The following is a 13812-nucleotide window of genomic DNA, read 5'->3' as shown; positions in this document are numbered from 1 at the left end:
CCTCTCCCATGTGTTCCTTCAGGACGGAAAGGCAACTTGTCTTGATACTTTCTTACGTGAGGAGCAAACTTGTCCTTTTTTTGGGTGGGTGCTTTACGTGAGGAGCAAACTTGTCCTTTTTTTGGTTGGATGTCTTTGCTGTTGGCTCATGTGACAGCACAGTGCTACGGTGATGCTTTGATGAAGTTTGACAGCAGGCAGGCGGCCGTGGACTGATCTGTGCAGCTGAGCTGTGTGTGGCTGGGTTGTTGTGTTGTTGGTTTTTTTTTTGTAACTTGTGTTTGTTTGTAATAATTCCTGATCCACGTGGTGCTTTCTGCTAAAGACAGCATGTTGTTACTGGTCAGCGGGTCTGATAATACATAGAGCCTCCCTGCAAGAAATGCAGCTGTGTGCACTCTTCATTGGGAGCTTGCTTTGGTTTGGTTGACACATTCAAGCCCAAACTGATGCAGTCAAAGAGAGGCAGAAGGAGCTGGGAACTTAAGGCAACAAATGTGGTGATCTGAAGAGTGGGGCATCAGTGGAAGGTGGTGTGAGGTGTGAAAGAACTGACACACAGTAGTAATAAAACCAAAGAGGAGGGCATGGATTGACTGAAGGCAAACATCAGTGAAAAAAATATTTTATGTGCTTATTGTATAAAGATTACAGGTAAGCAGTTAAAAAAAAATCTTTATATATAATGATCTGAGGACGGGTCATTTGAAGATGAAGACCATTTTCCTTTCAGCTTAATACAGGCATGCAGTGGTGGAGTTGGCAACGCTGCCTTTGACAAAGGGTGCTGTACAGACACAGGAATGCAAAGAAAAACCACTGCAGCTGTGAAGTTGTGCTAACCCCAGGCATGTGTTATGGGGCTGCTTACAAACCCAGTCCGTCCTTGCTCACCCAAGCCCAGTTTTAGTTTTTGCTGTGAAGGCAGAGTATCACAGGCTGCTCATGTACTCTGAGTACAGTTTTGACATGGCAGCTGTGGAATGGGTGGAAGAAAAGCCCCAGGCATATGTGAAAGTTGGTACTGAGTTTATTTTAACTAACGCTAATGTATCCTAAAGGTGGTCTGCTCAGGAAGGGCTGTTACAATCCCACGTCTCATCTATGGCTTTATAAAACCAAACCTCCCTCCTTCCATGGAAACCTGAACCACGGGAGACCCTCCAGGCGTGCGTTCATGGAGAACAGGTGATTAAATTCTTTATTCCAGCTGAAAGGATGTACCATGTCAGGAAATTCATTTTATAGGTGTGTACAAAGAGCAAGGGCTGGAGATTATGCTTAATAATGCTACGCAAGGATATAAAATGTGTGTGTTTGGGGCAATGCTAGAAATCTGGCTCTTTCCTCTCAATACCCACTTTTAAGACAGGAGGTAATGTAGTTGCCTCTCCTGGAATGAAAAATGTGGATTAAATGGGGGGAGAAGTTAAAGTGATTGCACATGGCAAAGAGGTACATCAGTCAGCTCAGAGTACGTGCAAAGGCATTGGCTGCTGAGTGGGTTTGCAAAGCCATGGGAGGAGCACAGGGTGGTGGCACCAAAGTCCAGACACGTAGTGTTGAGTGCCTCGTTCACGAACAAATCATCCATCTGCTCTTTTAATGCTCTTTGGAGGGAAAAAAAAATAACAATATTCCAAAATAGGCAATGTTCTGGCTTTGAACAAGTGCAAAAAGAAGGCTGCCAGCCGTGGGGAGGCAACACGCACGCAGTGGCGTTTTGGGGCTGTACCCACAGTGCCTTGGTGGGCACAGCGAGTGCACCCCCAGCCCCCCTGACCCAGTGCTCTCCTCGGGCTGCTGCAGGGTGTGGGAGCTCCTGCTCGTTCTGGCAGGATGGGGCTGTGGCTTTTCTTCTCCAGTTTTATAAAAATAAATTTAGGTATTCTCATTTGCGTGTAATACTGGCACAAAGAAAAGGTTCCCCCACACAAGAAGGAGGCATCCGTGGTGTTCTGAACTGCAAAACTGCAGTCCTGGTTTTTTTCCCCCCCTCTACCTGGGGTGGGGTGTGGGGGGGGGGGGTTCTCACCTTCCTCGGCTGATGTGCAAAACGAAGTAATCCACGTGTGTGTGTCCAGCTGCAGGCGAAGGGACAGAGCACTGGCTGCACGTGGGCCAAATGCTCACGTTGCATTTGCCTCCAATGTTCTCACCGCCGAATACTGACACATTCATCTGCTGTGATGCTGTAATACTGGGTGGTGGTGGCGGAGGGACGGTTCTCGACCAGTTGAGACCAGTTCGCCTCAGTGCCGCCGCTTTCCCCTCAGAGCGTGATTTTGCTGTTCCTGTTACTCCAGCAGCCCCGTTTGGCAGTTCTGGGGAGCGTCAGGCTCGACCTGCTCCTCATTTTCACCTGCCCGTCCGCAGGAGCCTTCTTCCGCAGTATGAAGTCGAAGCTCACCTGGCTGTTCATGGCATAGAACACGTTGGCGCTGTCTGGGATCACCAGCTCTGCAACAGAGGGATCCGAGCGAGCGTTCAGTGCAGGAGGAGAGAACAGAGCTGGTCAACAGCTGCTCACACACAGCTGAGCAGCACTGCTGCCCTGCAAGCACGAGAGAAGGGCTGTGGAGGACAGGAGGCAGCCCTCCCTCCCTACCTTTGTCCTCGGAGATGACCTGCACGAGCTCGTACTCCTCGGCCGCACCAGATTCCAGGTTGTGCTTTGACATAGCTCGCTGGATGACAGCAGGAGTTTTATCCTGGCTGGTCAGCTGCAAAGAGAGACGGGTGTGTGGTGAGAGAAGTTCTGATGGCTCAGTAATACAGGACAGATACTCCTAGTTGTGGTATTAACGACGCTTGCTTATTTTAATTCAAGAAGACAGATGCTGTATGGGCAGAGCCAGCAGTAAATCATGCTGCCTGCTTCCCTGAGCAGCCCCTCGGAGAGGTGAGATGCTATTCTTGCTAGCCATAAACTCCCACATAACTAACTGCTCCATCTCTGTGCTAAATAATGTGTCTCTTAGAGCACTGTCTGCTACAGAGCTGTGTGGTTAGAGGAAGATACGCTGTATTCAAACCTCTCACATCACATTCCACAGGGAATTAAATTCCACATTTAAACATTTCTGCTTTACACATTCTAGTGGTCAGCTCAGCAAATTGATCTCAAAGCTCCTCGTGCTTAACAGTCACGTGCAAAGAAAGCATGGCAGCTGCTCAGCACTCACCATGATGCTCTTGTACATATTGCCATTGTTGTCTTCCACGCTGATGCGGATGATGCAGGTGTCCTCACTCTGCTGGTTGTAAACAGGAGGCAGCACTGCTGAGGTAATGGATGTCACGGAGATGGAGCGCTTGTGGATCTTGGGGTTGGAGGACAAGAAGGGAGGGGACGAGATTATGTTGGTTAAAGACGACAGCCCCGAGGAGGATGTGTCCATGGAATGGATGGAGGAACAGGAGGAGGAGGATTCCGAGAGCTGCACAATGCAGAGAAAAACACCGTTACAAACTGGGTGTGGTGTGCGCGTGTCACTGTGGAGGGAGAACCTGGGCACGCAGGAGGTGTGTGCAAACCCTCACTGCTCTGTACTTTGTCCAGCACGCTGCTCACCTCCTAAAAAAAATGAACTTGATTTGGTCCAGCATTTGGTGAGCTGCTCCCAGTGTGCGCAGGCCAGGAGGTGGCAGCAGAAACAAGGAACAGAATGAAGTTGTGGGCTCCCGGCCCTCAAGTGTGGGAAGGGTGCCCTGCTCTGCAAGTCCCAGCTTAGCACGGGAAACCGGGCTCGTGACTGGCGTAAAAATGCACATAACAAATACACAAACGCACCCCTCATCTGCCCCTGCTCCTTGTCTGCTCTTTATGCCTCCTTCCCTTCCCCTGATGTGCAGGGTATCACCGTTTTCTTTCACATGCCTTGCCAACAATGGGGTCTGCCAAGCCAAAAAAACAAGGGAGGAGAGGGGGGGGATTTCCTGGCTTGCTGGTGCAGTGTCTTTTTCTTAGGGGCAGCAGCTCTGGGATGATGCTGTGCTGTCACCAATAACACACAGAGTGCAGGCACAGCTGTGTGGCAGACAGGCTTTCCTCAGTTGCTAAAGTTCCCTTTTCCAGCCAGAACTGCATCCATTGCTTCAGCACAACCACAGAGGAGCCCGCTGAACCTGAGACAGCCTGGGCTGAAATGACCTGCTGCTGATTCACTCGTGCTCAGAGGACCCCATCTCCTGTTTCCCTTGGCTTACAGATCCTCCTGTCCTTATCACTGCTGACGTCACGCTGCTGCATGCCAGAGAGAAGTGCCACCATCTGTGAGCAGGATGCTCTGGCTCCCCACCCTGGTTCCTATGGTAGAAATGCTGCCAGCCTGCCCCAGCCCTCCCAGAAAGCATGATGGGGGGGGGCTGAGAGACAAATTAACCTCATACTGCTCCAAAGCCTCCTCTCAGACCAGAACCACCATCAGGCAGCACATTAAAATCTGGTTTCCCAGAAGGCAAACTGCAGTGTGCCTGGTATCCTGGCAACACGAAAGGGACTGTGCAAAAAAACCCGGGCAGGATTGCTTCCTTTTTTACGCAGTTATTTTTAGTGTCTCTCCACTCCACTAAAAGCTCTCGTCAAGACTCAAGGCATGGGCAAACACCTAGGTGCTGCCTGCACTGTGGGCAGCTTGCCTTTGTCTAATTGTGCTGGCAGTGAGCCCCGGGCTGTACCTTTTTCTGTGGCTCATCAGGAGTGTCGATGGGAGTGATGCAGGCTTCTTCAGATTCAGAGTGGTTGGACTCACAGGACGACACGCTGACCGAGTCCATGCTTTCACCAGAGCTCCCACTTGGGGTCGATTTGGGCTGCTCTTTGGTGGGCGTGCTGTTGGTGAGCACCTCGGAGCCCAGGAACAGCCTGGTATAGGAAAGAAAGCGTGACAGCCAGTAAGTCAAAGCAGAACAGAGCTGGCTTGAGCAAAGCTGTCATTTGGTGCAAAATCTTTTGTACTGTTTCGTTTTTCTATCTGGAGTGGCCTATTGTTTTCCTTTCCTCTCTACTGTTTATATCATCTGTCAAGAGAGTTTGCTACACACTAACACAACACTTTGACCTCCAGCTGCAAGACCAAGCTCGGAGCTAGTGCTCAGTATCTCAAGCCTCATTTCTCTTCAGTCTTTCACATTTTCAGACTCACTTGCCAGGAAGCGAGTGACAGTAAAAGTGACACGCTTACAAACCAAGCTAAGGCTTGGCAGCTCACTCCTGCTGCACACCTTTGTCCCCATGACACAAAGAAGCTCCAGACAGAGTTGCTGTGGGGAAGCAGGGTAGTGAGTGACAGGAAATGTATGGCCACATGATGGGCAAAGGTCCTCAGAATGCACATTCACCTCTGCTGCACATTCTTGCACTGGGTAAAGCTGCCACAGACAGCAGCTTCTCTCCCAGTTCAAATAGATGCACGCACAGTGAGATGACATGGAAGTGTAAATGACAGGCTCTCCCTCGCTGAAACTCATTTCCAAATGCAGGTCAGGTAAACGGAAAGGAGTGCCAAGGGAAACAAGCTTGTATAATACATAGCACAGAAACCAAGTGAATGAGATGCCACGACAGCGTGTAGTTAATGATTTAAAACTATTTAGAGTGGTGTCACTCAGCGCTCCAGGAAAATTAAGCCAGTCTGTTCTACAGTATTAATTTGCAGAATACATTCAGCCTGCAGATGAAACAGCTCCATCCACAAAGCCTGCACAGTGCAAACAAAGCTGATGCTATGCTAAATTACAGCTGAAACACGGTCAGAAATAAGAGAGCAATCAGTGGTGACAATTCTTACACACAGTTCAGGACACACAAAGGAGAGACTCGTGCAGGCTCTCAGAGCTGAGGCAGTGCCACCCTCAAAGCTCACAGTCCCACAGCTTTCACAACCAGCTCGGATGGACTGAGCAAACCTTTCCCTAACTCCTCCCCACAGATTTTTTCATTTCATTTGGATTTTTGCGTATCGGAACTCAGAGCTCTGGCCTGAAAAATCTGTTCTCCTTTCAGACCCCAACACACAGCAAGATGAATGTTTGCGTGCTCTTCTAAGGAAGCTAGGTACAAGACTCACCAGGAAAGAACAGTTAAGAGCTGACAGAGCTGTTCAATTTGTTGTCTTTCCCCTCATCTTGATGATGCCACTGGCACATGGGAGCCCCTTCACATCTCCTCTCACATCAGGTTCACTTGTCTCACCTTTAAGGTATTTTGACATTGACCCGTGCTTTCATTCCTTGCAGCTTTCCCCGTGCTCCAGCTCATCTGCTCTTTCCATGTCTGCTTAGCTGCATGCCCCTGCTCTGTACACACACAAACCTTTAAGCTATTAAACTAAATTGGACCGTGGCCCCATGCCTATTTGCCTTTTCCAACCTGAAGGCAGTTAAGGCAGATTGTTTCTATTTTCAATGCCTTTTTGCCAACCTTAATTATTGCAGCAAAATCCTGCAAGGAACTTTTGCATGCGGATAGTAAATTAGACTAATAACAGGCCAGACTTTATCCTCACTGACTCTGTTTTGCTACTGCATTCAGGGAAGTTATTGCACAATAGGCACTGAATTCATAATCCAATCCTAAATTTGTTCCTTTTCCTGACTCTTTAGAAAAGTCTGCTTGTCTCTATTCTCTTTCAGCAATAATAATCCTCACAATCAGTTACACCAATAGAAGAAGACAGCTTCAGACAGAATTAAGAGTTTCTAGTCGATGGAGTCCCCTAAAACCAGCGTGGTGGTCTGGGTTCCCAGCCAAGTTTTCAGCTGGTGGAATGAGCTCTGCTTGTTGCACTCCTGGTTCCTACCAGCACACACAGTGCCGCTGCCGTGGTCATACTCACAGGCTGAGCCTCTTCACCATGCTCTTCCGAGGTTTTGGTGACGTGGTGCTCGTGTCAGCAGCTGTTTCAATCTCACACGAGAGGCTGTAACTGCAGGACAGAGGGCACTGGCTCAATTTTTACATACAGCAGTTATGTCAAAGTATTTCAAGACATTGGAGAAATCTTCAGCTACTCCCACTTCACTGCAGTCCCACATTGAGGAGCGTTTTACCACGAGCAGGGCTAGGCACTTTTTCTACAGCTGTTGAGTGGCAGACAGGTGTATTTCCACCATCCTGGAGCAGCAGTGTATGCTACATCTGTAAGAGGATCCCTAAAGGCTGACATTACTCATCCAGGTGGGTGTGGGGTAAGAAAAGCAAAGCCTGCTTTGCCAGCTGGACACAGAACCGTACCTCTCTTCCTCGCTCAGAAGCTGCTGCCTCCTGAACCACTGGATGAATTTTTGGTCTGGCGTCATGCAATAGCTGTTACATGCAGATTGCAAGAGCTTGATTTGGGCAATTACTTCAAATTCCTAAGAAATAATCAAACAGGAATTCCATTTAGAAAAGGAGATAAAGCCAAACAGATTCATTGCATAAATAATAAAAGAGATACGGCCACACAGGCTCATTCATATACTAAATATATGCAACAACAGATCCAGGACATTACTGTGACCTCAGGTTCAGTTGCAGCTGAGTAACTATTTCAACAACCAGTTTACAAACAATGAGATCTGCTGTAGTTTCTGTTTGTTTTTCCCCAGTATCCTTAATGTGCATTGAAATGTGAACCAATTATTAAAGATGCCCCAATTAAAGGACAAGCACAAGGAACCACGCTTCACCACGGAGCTTCTCCCAAGTGCAGCGTCGCTGCGAGCAGCAGCACGGTGGTTCCTCTCCCACAGACAGCAAAGGACCACAAGTTCCCCAAATCACTCATTATCAATAACCTGAGCCATGCAGTTATATGTAAAGGGCAAGTCCAAGAAGGGGTTTACAGAGCAGAGAAGTGGCTAAGGAAGGAAATGGCTCCTTCACAGCCAAATCCAAGTCGCTTTCAGGCCCCAGAACAGAGTTCTGGCACAGCTTTATTCAGACAGATGTGACCCAAGCTGCTGCATATGTCCGAGCAAAGAGAACAGGCATCAGCACGAGAACTGTCTAGAAGGGGATGTCAGTAAACTGAAAATCACAGATCGTGCCACTTACCCTTCGCCTCTTCTCAAAATTTATCAGGCCACCCTGTCGGAAGCAAAGAGAAAGGGTCAGAGAACAAGAGCACATGTTCAGCTGAATTCAACCACAAACAAGGTGGAGTGGCACACTGACATAAAGCAGAGACCTGCCCCGAGCAAGGACCTTCTAAAAACACCTGCTTCTCAACTGGATGAAAACCACAAGACCTCATATATACAGATCTCCAAACGTTATCTGTTTTCTCAGGCAATCTGCCCAAGAAGACAAATCTAGTACAAAAATGCTCATAAAAGCTGCGTTGAGATCCGGCCTGAAGAATGCTAGCAGGGTTTTGCATGCAGGAAACAAGCTTGGCTTCTGCCTGTGCTGTGAGTTCAGCAGCATTCCCAGCAAGCTCCAGGAAGACCAGCTGGACACAAAGCACAGATGAATGGGAAACTGCCAAAAAGAAAAGGGATATGTAGCCATCTCATTCAGGCCTGCTGTAGTGCAGTTGTGAAAACAAACACCAATCAAGCCAGCAGAAGTTACCAGCCCAGACAGAAGTGTATCTGCCCTCTCCTATCATAACCATCAGCACCAGCACAATTAAGTTTGGGTGCCTGCAGCACAGCTCCTCAAGTGTCTGCATTAATTGGGAGCCAGTTTTCAAAGGTGTCTAAAAAGCTCTGAAACAAACACCTCTGAAAACTGGCCCCCTCCTCAGGCTCTGCTATGTGACCAGACTCTTGCAGTCCCTTCCTGCACTCCGTTGCCCCTCCAGATCTGAGAACTGCACAAGCACAAAGTAGGAGACAGAGGGACACAAAGGCTCAGCACCAGGCAGGCAGGGAGAGCGTGTAGGATTGAAAACATCGCCCCAAATTACCTCGATGTAGTCCTGAAGGGCTGTGTCCAGCATGGTGAGGTCAGTGAGGAAGGTTCCGAGGTACGGGACGGTGCCTTGCATTACTCCCTGCAAATGATCACAGCAGCGTTGGATTGATGGGCAAACAGTAATTATTAGAATGCTCAAATATTACTGAAAAGAAAGACATAAAAGCAGCCCGCTTAACCAAACATCAGTCTTTTCACTGAAGTCTTCTTTCATTGTACCACCTTCTGTATCTAAGCTAGAATTCAAATCAAATCCAAATGAGGAGCAGGATGCTTTTTCAGGCGTTGAGGAGTGGCTTTGTACTGCAGTATTTCTAACAGTCACTGGGAAACCCTACTTGTGGGAGGAGCATAGGAAGTCCCTCGGTCACCTGCTGCAGGACAGTGCTGGGGAGCAATCCTGGGTAGCTGTGGGAGGTTTCTCCTTCTGCTTCATTCCATTTCACTCAACTGCACTGCTATACCGTGCGACGATCAAGTCATATCAAGACACAGATTTTTCCTCCAAGACAAATTAACTTCTCCTCCAGCCATCCACTGCATTTTAATTACTTAGCATTCAAATGTAAACTTTCCAGACTGCTGCCAGTCGTAGGGTTCAGGCCGTGCCTACACTCATGAAGGAAATGCTTGTTTGTACCATCCAAAAGGATCGGTATTTTTTCCAGTCAAGCTAAAAGACAAACAAAAAATCATATTCAGCACTTCTGCCTTCCTATCCCAGATCTCTCTTCCCCTGTTCTTTTAAACCTTTGCCAACTTTGAGACAAAAGCCATTTTCACCAGCAGACTGGAGAGCAGGCATTGTACAAAGCAATCTCTGTGAAGCACTCTGCAATTTTCGAGCTAGTATGTCCAAAGCTCAGTGAGCTTGTTTCAAAGTAAATGAGATTTCCGCTGTGGCCAGAGCTAATTTTCTTTTATCACAAGAATCCCAGTATTTACGTTACGTATTTTACCAAGAAACAATTGTGTAGCTTTCCTCATTACTCTCTGAAGGATAACGGGAGTAATTGATGGGGTTCTTGCTTGCAGGGCAGAAGCAAGGCAGCTGAAAGCGATGAGCACATGTTTACACACGTTGCTCATTTGTCCCTCTTTTATACAATGTGTTCAGTAAATCTCTGCAAGACTTGAAACTCAGGCCAAGCACTTGGCTCAGCGTCCATCCTGAACAGCTGGCTTGGATGGGAAACAGACACAAGTGGGGACAGGAGCAGCAGCCTGATGCACCCATTTATCTCTTGTCAGGGAGCAAGGGAAGGCCGGCGCTGGGGAACACAGCGTGGTCCCTGCACACACTCACACATCCACCAAATCCTGCAGTCTTGGGGCATGCTCAGCAGCAGATCCATGAGCACATCGGGCATGCTGATGCTCTGTCCATTTCCTTTGGCACCTCAGCACGCAGGCAGGTGTTACCAGAGCAAAAGGAGATGAGGTTTGCACCAAAACCAGCAGCTCACACAGCCTGGCAGCACAGCATAACATATTCAGCATGACATATTCAGTCTGAGCTTTCTGGGTCACTTGCTTGGTGTCAGCTAATCAATAGCACTGACAATTAGCAATTGTTTTTGGTGACAGAATGCATCCACTAGAGCACTACCTCCTGCACACTCCCTTTTTTCAGATGCCTTTCCAGCTTTTGCTTCTCTCGTAATTCACCATGATAAACTTAAGCACGTTACCAGTTCAAAAAGGGGAGGAGGACACCACACACACCATGTCTTTTTGAAGCTGAAGACGTCTCTGCGTTCTCTTCTGATTTTCTTTCACACTGCTGTCCAGATTTGCAAATTTGGATGTTCCTTCCTGTAGGGGATGTAAAAGGCAATTGATGGAGGAGGTAAGCTGGCGACAACACCTGCATGAAATCATGGCAATATCTTTAACAAGGCAAGCTAGGTTAAGCACAACTATTTGGGTATATGTGCATGTGCTGCTCTCCTGGGTCTTCAGAACTGCCTGGGAATTTTGGCAAAGCCCTACCAGATGACCATGGGGACTTTTCTGACCAAAGCTAACTGCTATCGTAAATCTCCTCCGAGTTTAAATCTGAGATGCTTCAGCATGTTTAGGTGTCTGTGTGCTTCTCTGAGCTCCATCTTGACACTCTTGAGCTCAAGATTTCTGTCTAGTTTCCTAACGAGGACTGCTACGAGCAAACATCTTTGTCTTATGTAATGCTTTGTTGTTTTTCTTAGGCTGTAACACAGAGATCCAACTAACCTCTGTGGCTTATTGACTAATCCCAAAACATGCAGGAAATGGAAGTAATAGGTTTTCATCTCCACAATTCCTATGAATGGATGAGCTATTTCACAATACATCTGTAGCCTTTATTTCCCCAGATCCGTATGGGATGCTGGGAGTTACAGTTGTTTTTTCCAGTGGCCAGACAGACATGGCATGAATCATCAGTGTCTTTTTAACCTTGCACAAAACAACAGCCTGCACTCGTACAGATCCTCTCATTACAACGTTCGCTTCTCTCAGCCACACTTAATGAACAGATTGATTAAACTCTGCATTTCCTGCCTTGACTGAAAAACAGGAGCAATGGATAAGAATTATCCGTGTCCTCAAGATACTGGAAGGTGAAGGAGATTCTCCAGCAGCAGCTGCAGCCAGGCCCAGAAGCTAGAGCTGCACACACAGCAGAGCTGTTGTTTGGGGAGGAGAGAACAGAGCACTCCCTTCTCTGTGCTGGGCAACCTGTTTTGTGTGGAGTTTTGTCTGCTCTGCGTTTAAATTTGCAGGATGGATAGACAAGGGCAAGCACGGCTTCCTCAGAGAGACTGCTTTCAGAAGCACAAAGCAAAGACTTCAAGGATGCAGTGTACACAAGTCCTCCAATCACTCCCAGTCTGTCCACAAGAACTAGAAGTGAGGTTCTACCTAAGCCTACGGAATTTTTCTCCTCTCATTGCTTTCAAAATGTTTTGCAGATCTGCTCGCAGCAGCTGGAGAGAGTGATGTGCTGGGAGCCAAAAGGTCTGGGCTTGGATTGGGTTGTTTCATCTTTTTAATATTGAGTTCAAACAAACCATTGCAAACACACATTTTTCCCCTATGCTTATTGCTGTCTCACCTGCTTTAAAACTCCAGGCTGACCGTAAATGGGTGATAAACAACAGGCTGCCAGTTCTGAATGCACTCACCGATCACTCTCGAGCAAAACACAGCGTTTCAGATATCAAGGGCTAGGTACAAGTGCCAGACAGACTGGACAGAACTGCCAAAAAGTAAACCAGTTAGCTGGTTTATGAAACTTCTTACGTAAAAATAATTAAAAACAAATTGCCACGGATACATTCCTCAGACACTACATAATATAACCCTCCGTGCTATTCTTCCTCACTCCATTTAGGATCCTGAGCTATCGGGGCTTTGCCCAGGAGAGCACACCAGTCTAACTGTTCCAGACAGAGCCTGCTTTGTTGTCCATCTGACCACACACAAAGCAGGAAGCCTGCTCCTTTGAGATTCCCAGCCCTGTTTCCTAGTTCCAAGGAAGGTACAGGACAGTTGGATAAACATCTTGGTGTAATTCCTCAGATGAAGCTCAGCGGTGTCATTCCAATGAAGTCACAGTGGTGCAACCCTGTCAAGAATCTTGCTGGAGCTGCTTTCCACTCATCAGTGCAAACCTGAGCCTTTCCAGATCTGCTCACAGGTGAACAATGTAATCACTTCTCATCCTAGCAGAAAAGTGGCTCGAGTTATAAAACCAATTTCTCCCGAAGCACTGCAGTAGCTTAGGAAGAGATGAGTTCTGGCAGCTGGCTGGAGAATGGGCTAACTTCAGCTTTCACTGGGATTACAAGCCTTGCAACTCAAGCTAATACTTACCTTCATTAGCAGCTCTCTACTCGTCAAATAATTGTCATGATCTGAGAAGATATCAGACAGCTCTTCAAACATCAGCATTCTGTCCCTGCACAGGAAAAGAATTGAATCATTTAGGTTATTAGTAAGCACTCTAAATCAGATCAGATTACTCTTCAGCCTTTCTTTCCCCTCATGAATCAATAACAGCAAAGCATATAAAAAATAACATCAAGATGCACTCAAGGAGATTCTGCACATCCCCTAGGAACCCTCCAGAGACCTTGTGGTGCTCCTAGAAAAGGCAGAGCTTTATTTGTCAGCACCATTCAAGCTACAGGTAACTAAGATTCAGACTCTGAATAGGATTTTCAATCACACTGAGGTACAAAATTCCTGTGGGAAAGTAGATAAATGGATAGCAAGGAGCAGAATACTAGTGGTGAGGCATATCCCAAGAACTTAACTTTTGCCTTGTTTTGTGCCCTCTGGAAAGCTAGAAGCATTTGATGTGCAAGATCCTTGCTATTGCCCAGGACTGCAAACCTGAGATAGCAGTATTTTAAACAGGAAAACAGGGCAGTGAAAGGAAAGTGGAACGGGCTGTGGGAGATCCAATACTCTGAAAAGGACGGAAGAGTCCCAGTGCCCCTGACAACAAGCTGATCCCTTGACATCAAACAGGAGCACATGGCAGTCAGACCCAAAAAAGGGGTCTGAGCCTCACAGGAACGACAGGCTCTCCTGAAAGAAAGCAGATGTTCACAAAGGAGCAGAGTGGGAAGGCTGAGAAAAAAGACAATGCAAAGAAAAAGCACTTCTTGCTTTTGGGGGCAGCCACAGGAACAGCCAGAAGAAGGGGAGGGGGGGCAAGGGGGGCTTACTTTGGAACAGATGCCCAGGTCTTCTTCAGCCGATAGATGGAGTTGGACTGCAGTGCTGAAACAATGGCTCTCAAGGAGGAGAAATTCTTCAGGATCCTACATTCCTGCAAAAGGAGCGGTTAGAAATACAGGAGCATTCAATGTCAGCATTATGGCTAGGTTAGTGCTCTTCTGTTTGACCTGCGTCGTGCT

At 47.5% G+C, this 13812-nt stretch overlaps 1 protein-coding gene across 3 annotated transcripts in view; it reads right to left on the bottom strand.

Annotated features, from left to right (window-relative positions):
- Positions 1-2249: 2249 nt before the first annotated feature.
- The window catches only part of RGL1 (ral guanine nucleotide dissociation stimulator like 1), a 60436-nt gene continuing 48873 nt past the window's right edge, over positions 2250-13812 (bottom strand). For 2 of the 3 annotated variants that reach the window (XM_065745158.1, XM_065745174.1), the window contains exons 8-18: positions 13621-13724; positions 12761-12845; positions 10631-10720; positions 8898-8984; positions 8042-8074; positions 7238-7359; positions 6840-6929; positions 4681-4867; positions 3186-3440; positions 2609-2723; positions 2250-2460 (exon numbers count right to left, since the gene is read on the bottom strand). In XM_065745158.1, coding sequence (XP_065601230.1) covers positions 2273-2460; positions 2609-2723; positions 3186-3440; positions 4681-4867; positions 6840-6929; positions 7238-7359; positions 8042-8074; positions 8898-8984; positions 10631-10720; positions 12761-12845; positions 13621-13724 — 1356 coding nt within the window. In that variant the 3' untranslated portion in view covers positions 2250-2272. The remainder of the gene's footprint in view (positions 2461-2608; positions 2724-3185; positions 3441-4680; positions 4868-6839; positions 6930-7237; positions 7360-8041; positions 8075-8897; positions 8985-10630; positions 10721-12760; positions 12846-13620; positions 13725-13812) is intronic. The other variant, XM_065745167.1, reaches the window with a different exon arrangement.

Source organism: Cyrtonyx montezumae, unplaced genomic scaffold, assembly GCF_038088225.1.
Source record: "Cyrtonyx montezumae isolate F1298 unplaced genomic scaffold, pur_monq_1.0 scaffold_1, whole genome shotgun sequence".
Taxonomy (NCBI): domain Eukaryota; kingdom Metazoa; phylum Chordata; class Aves; order Galliformes; family Odontophoridae; genus Cyrtonyx; species Cyrtonyx montezumae.
Note: the sequence above shows the minus strand (reverse complement) of the source record. Positions and strands in the feature narration are given on the sequence as shown.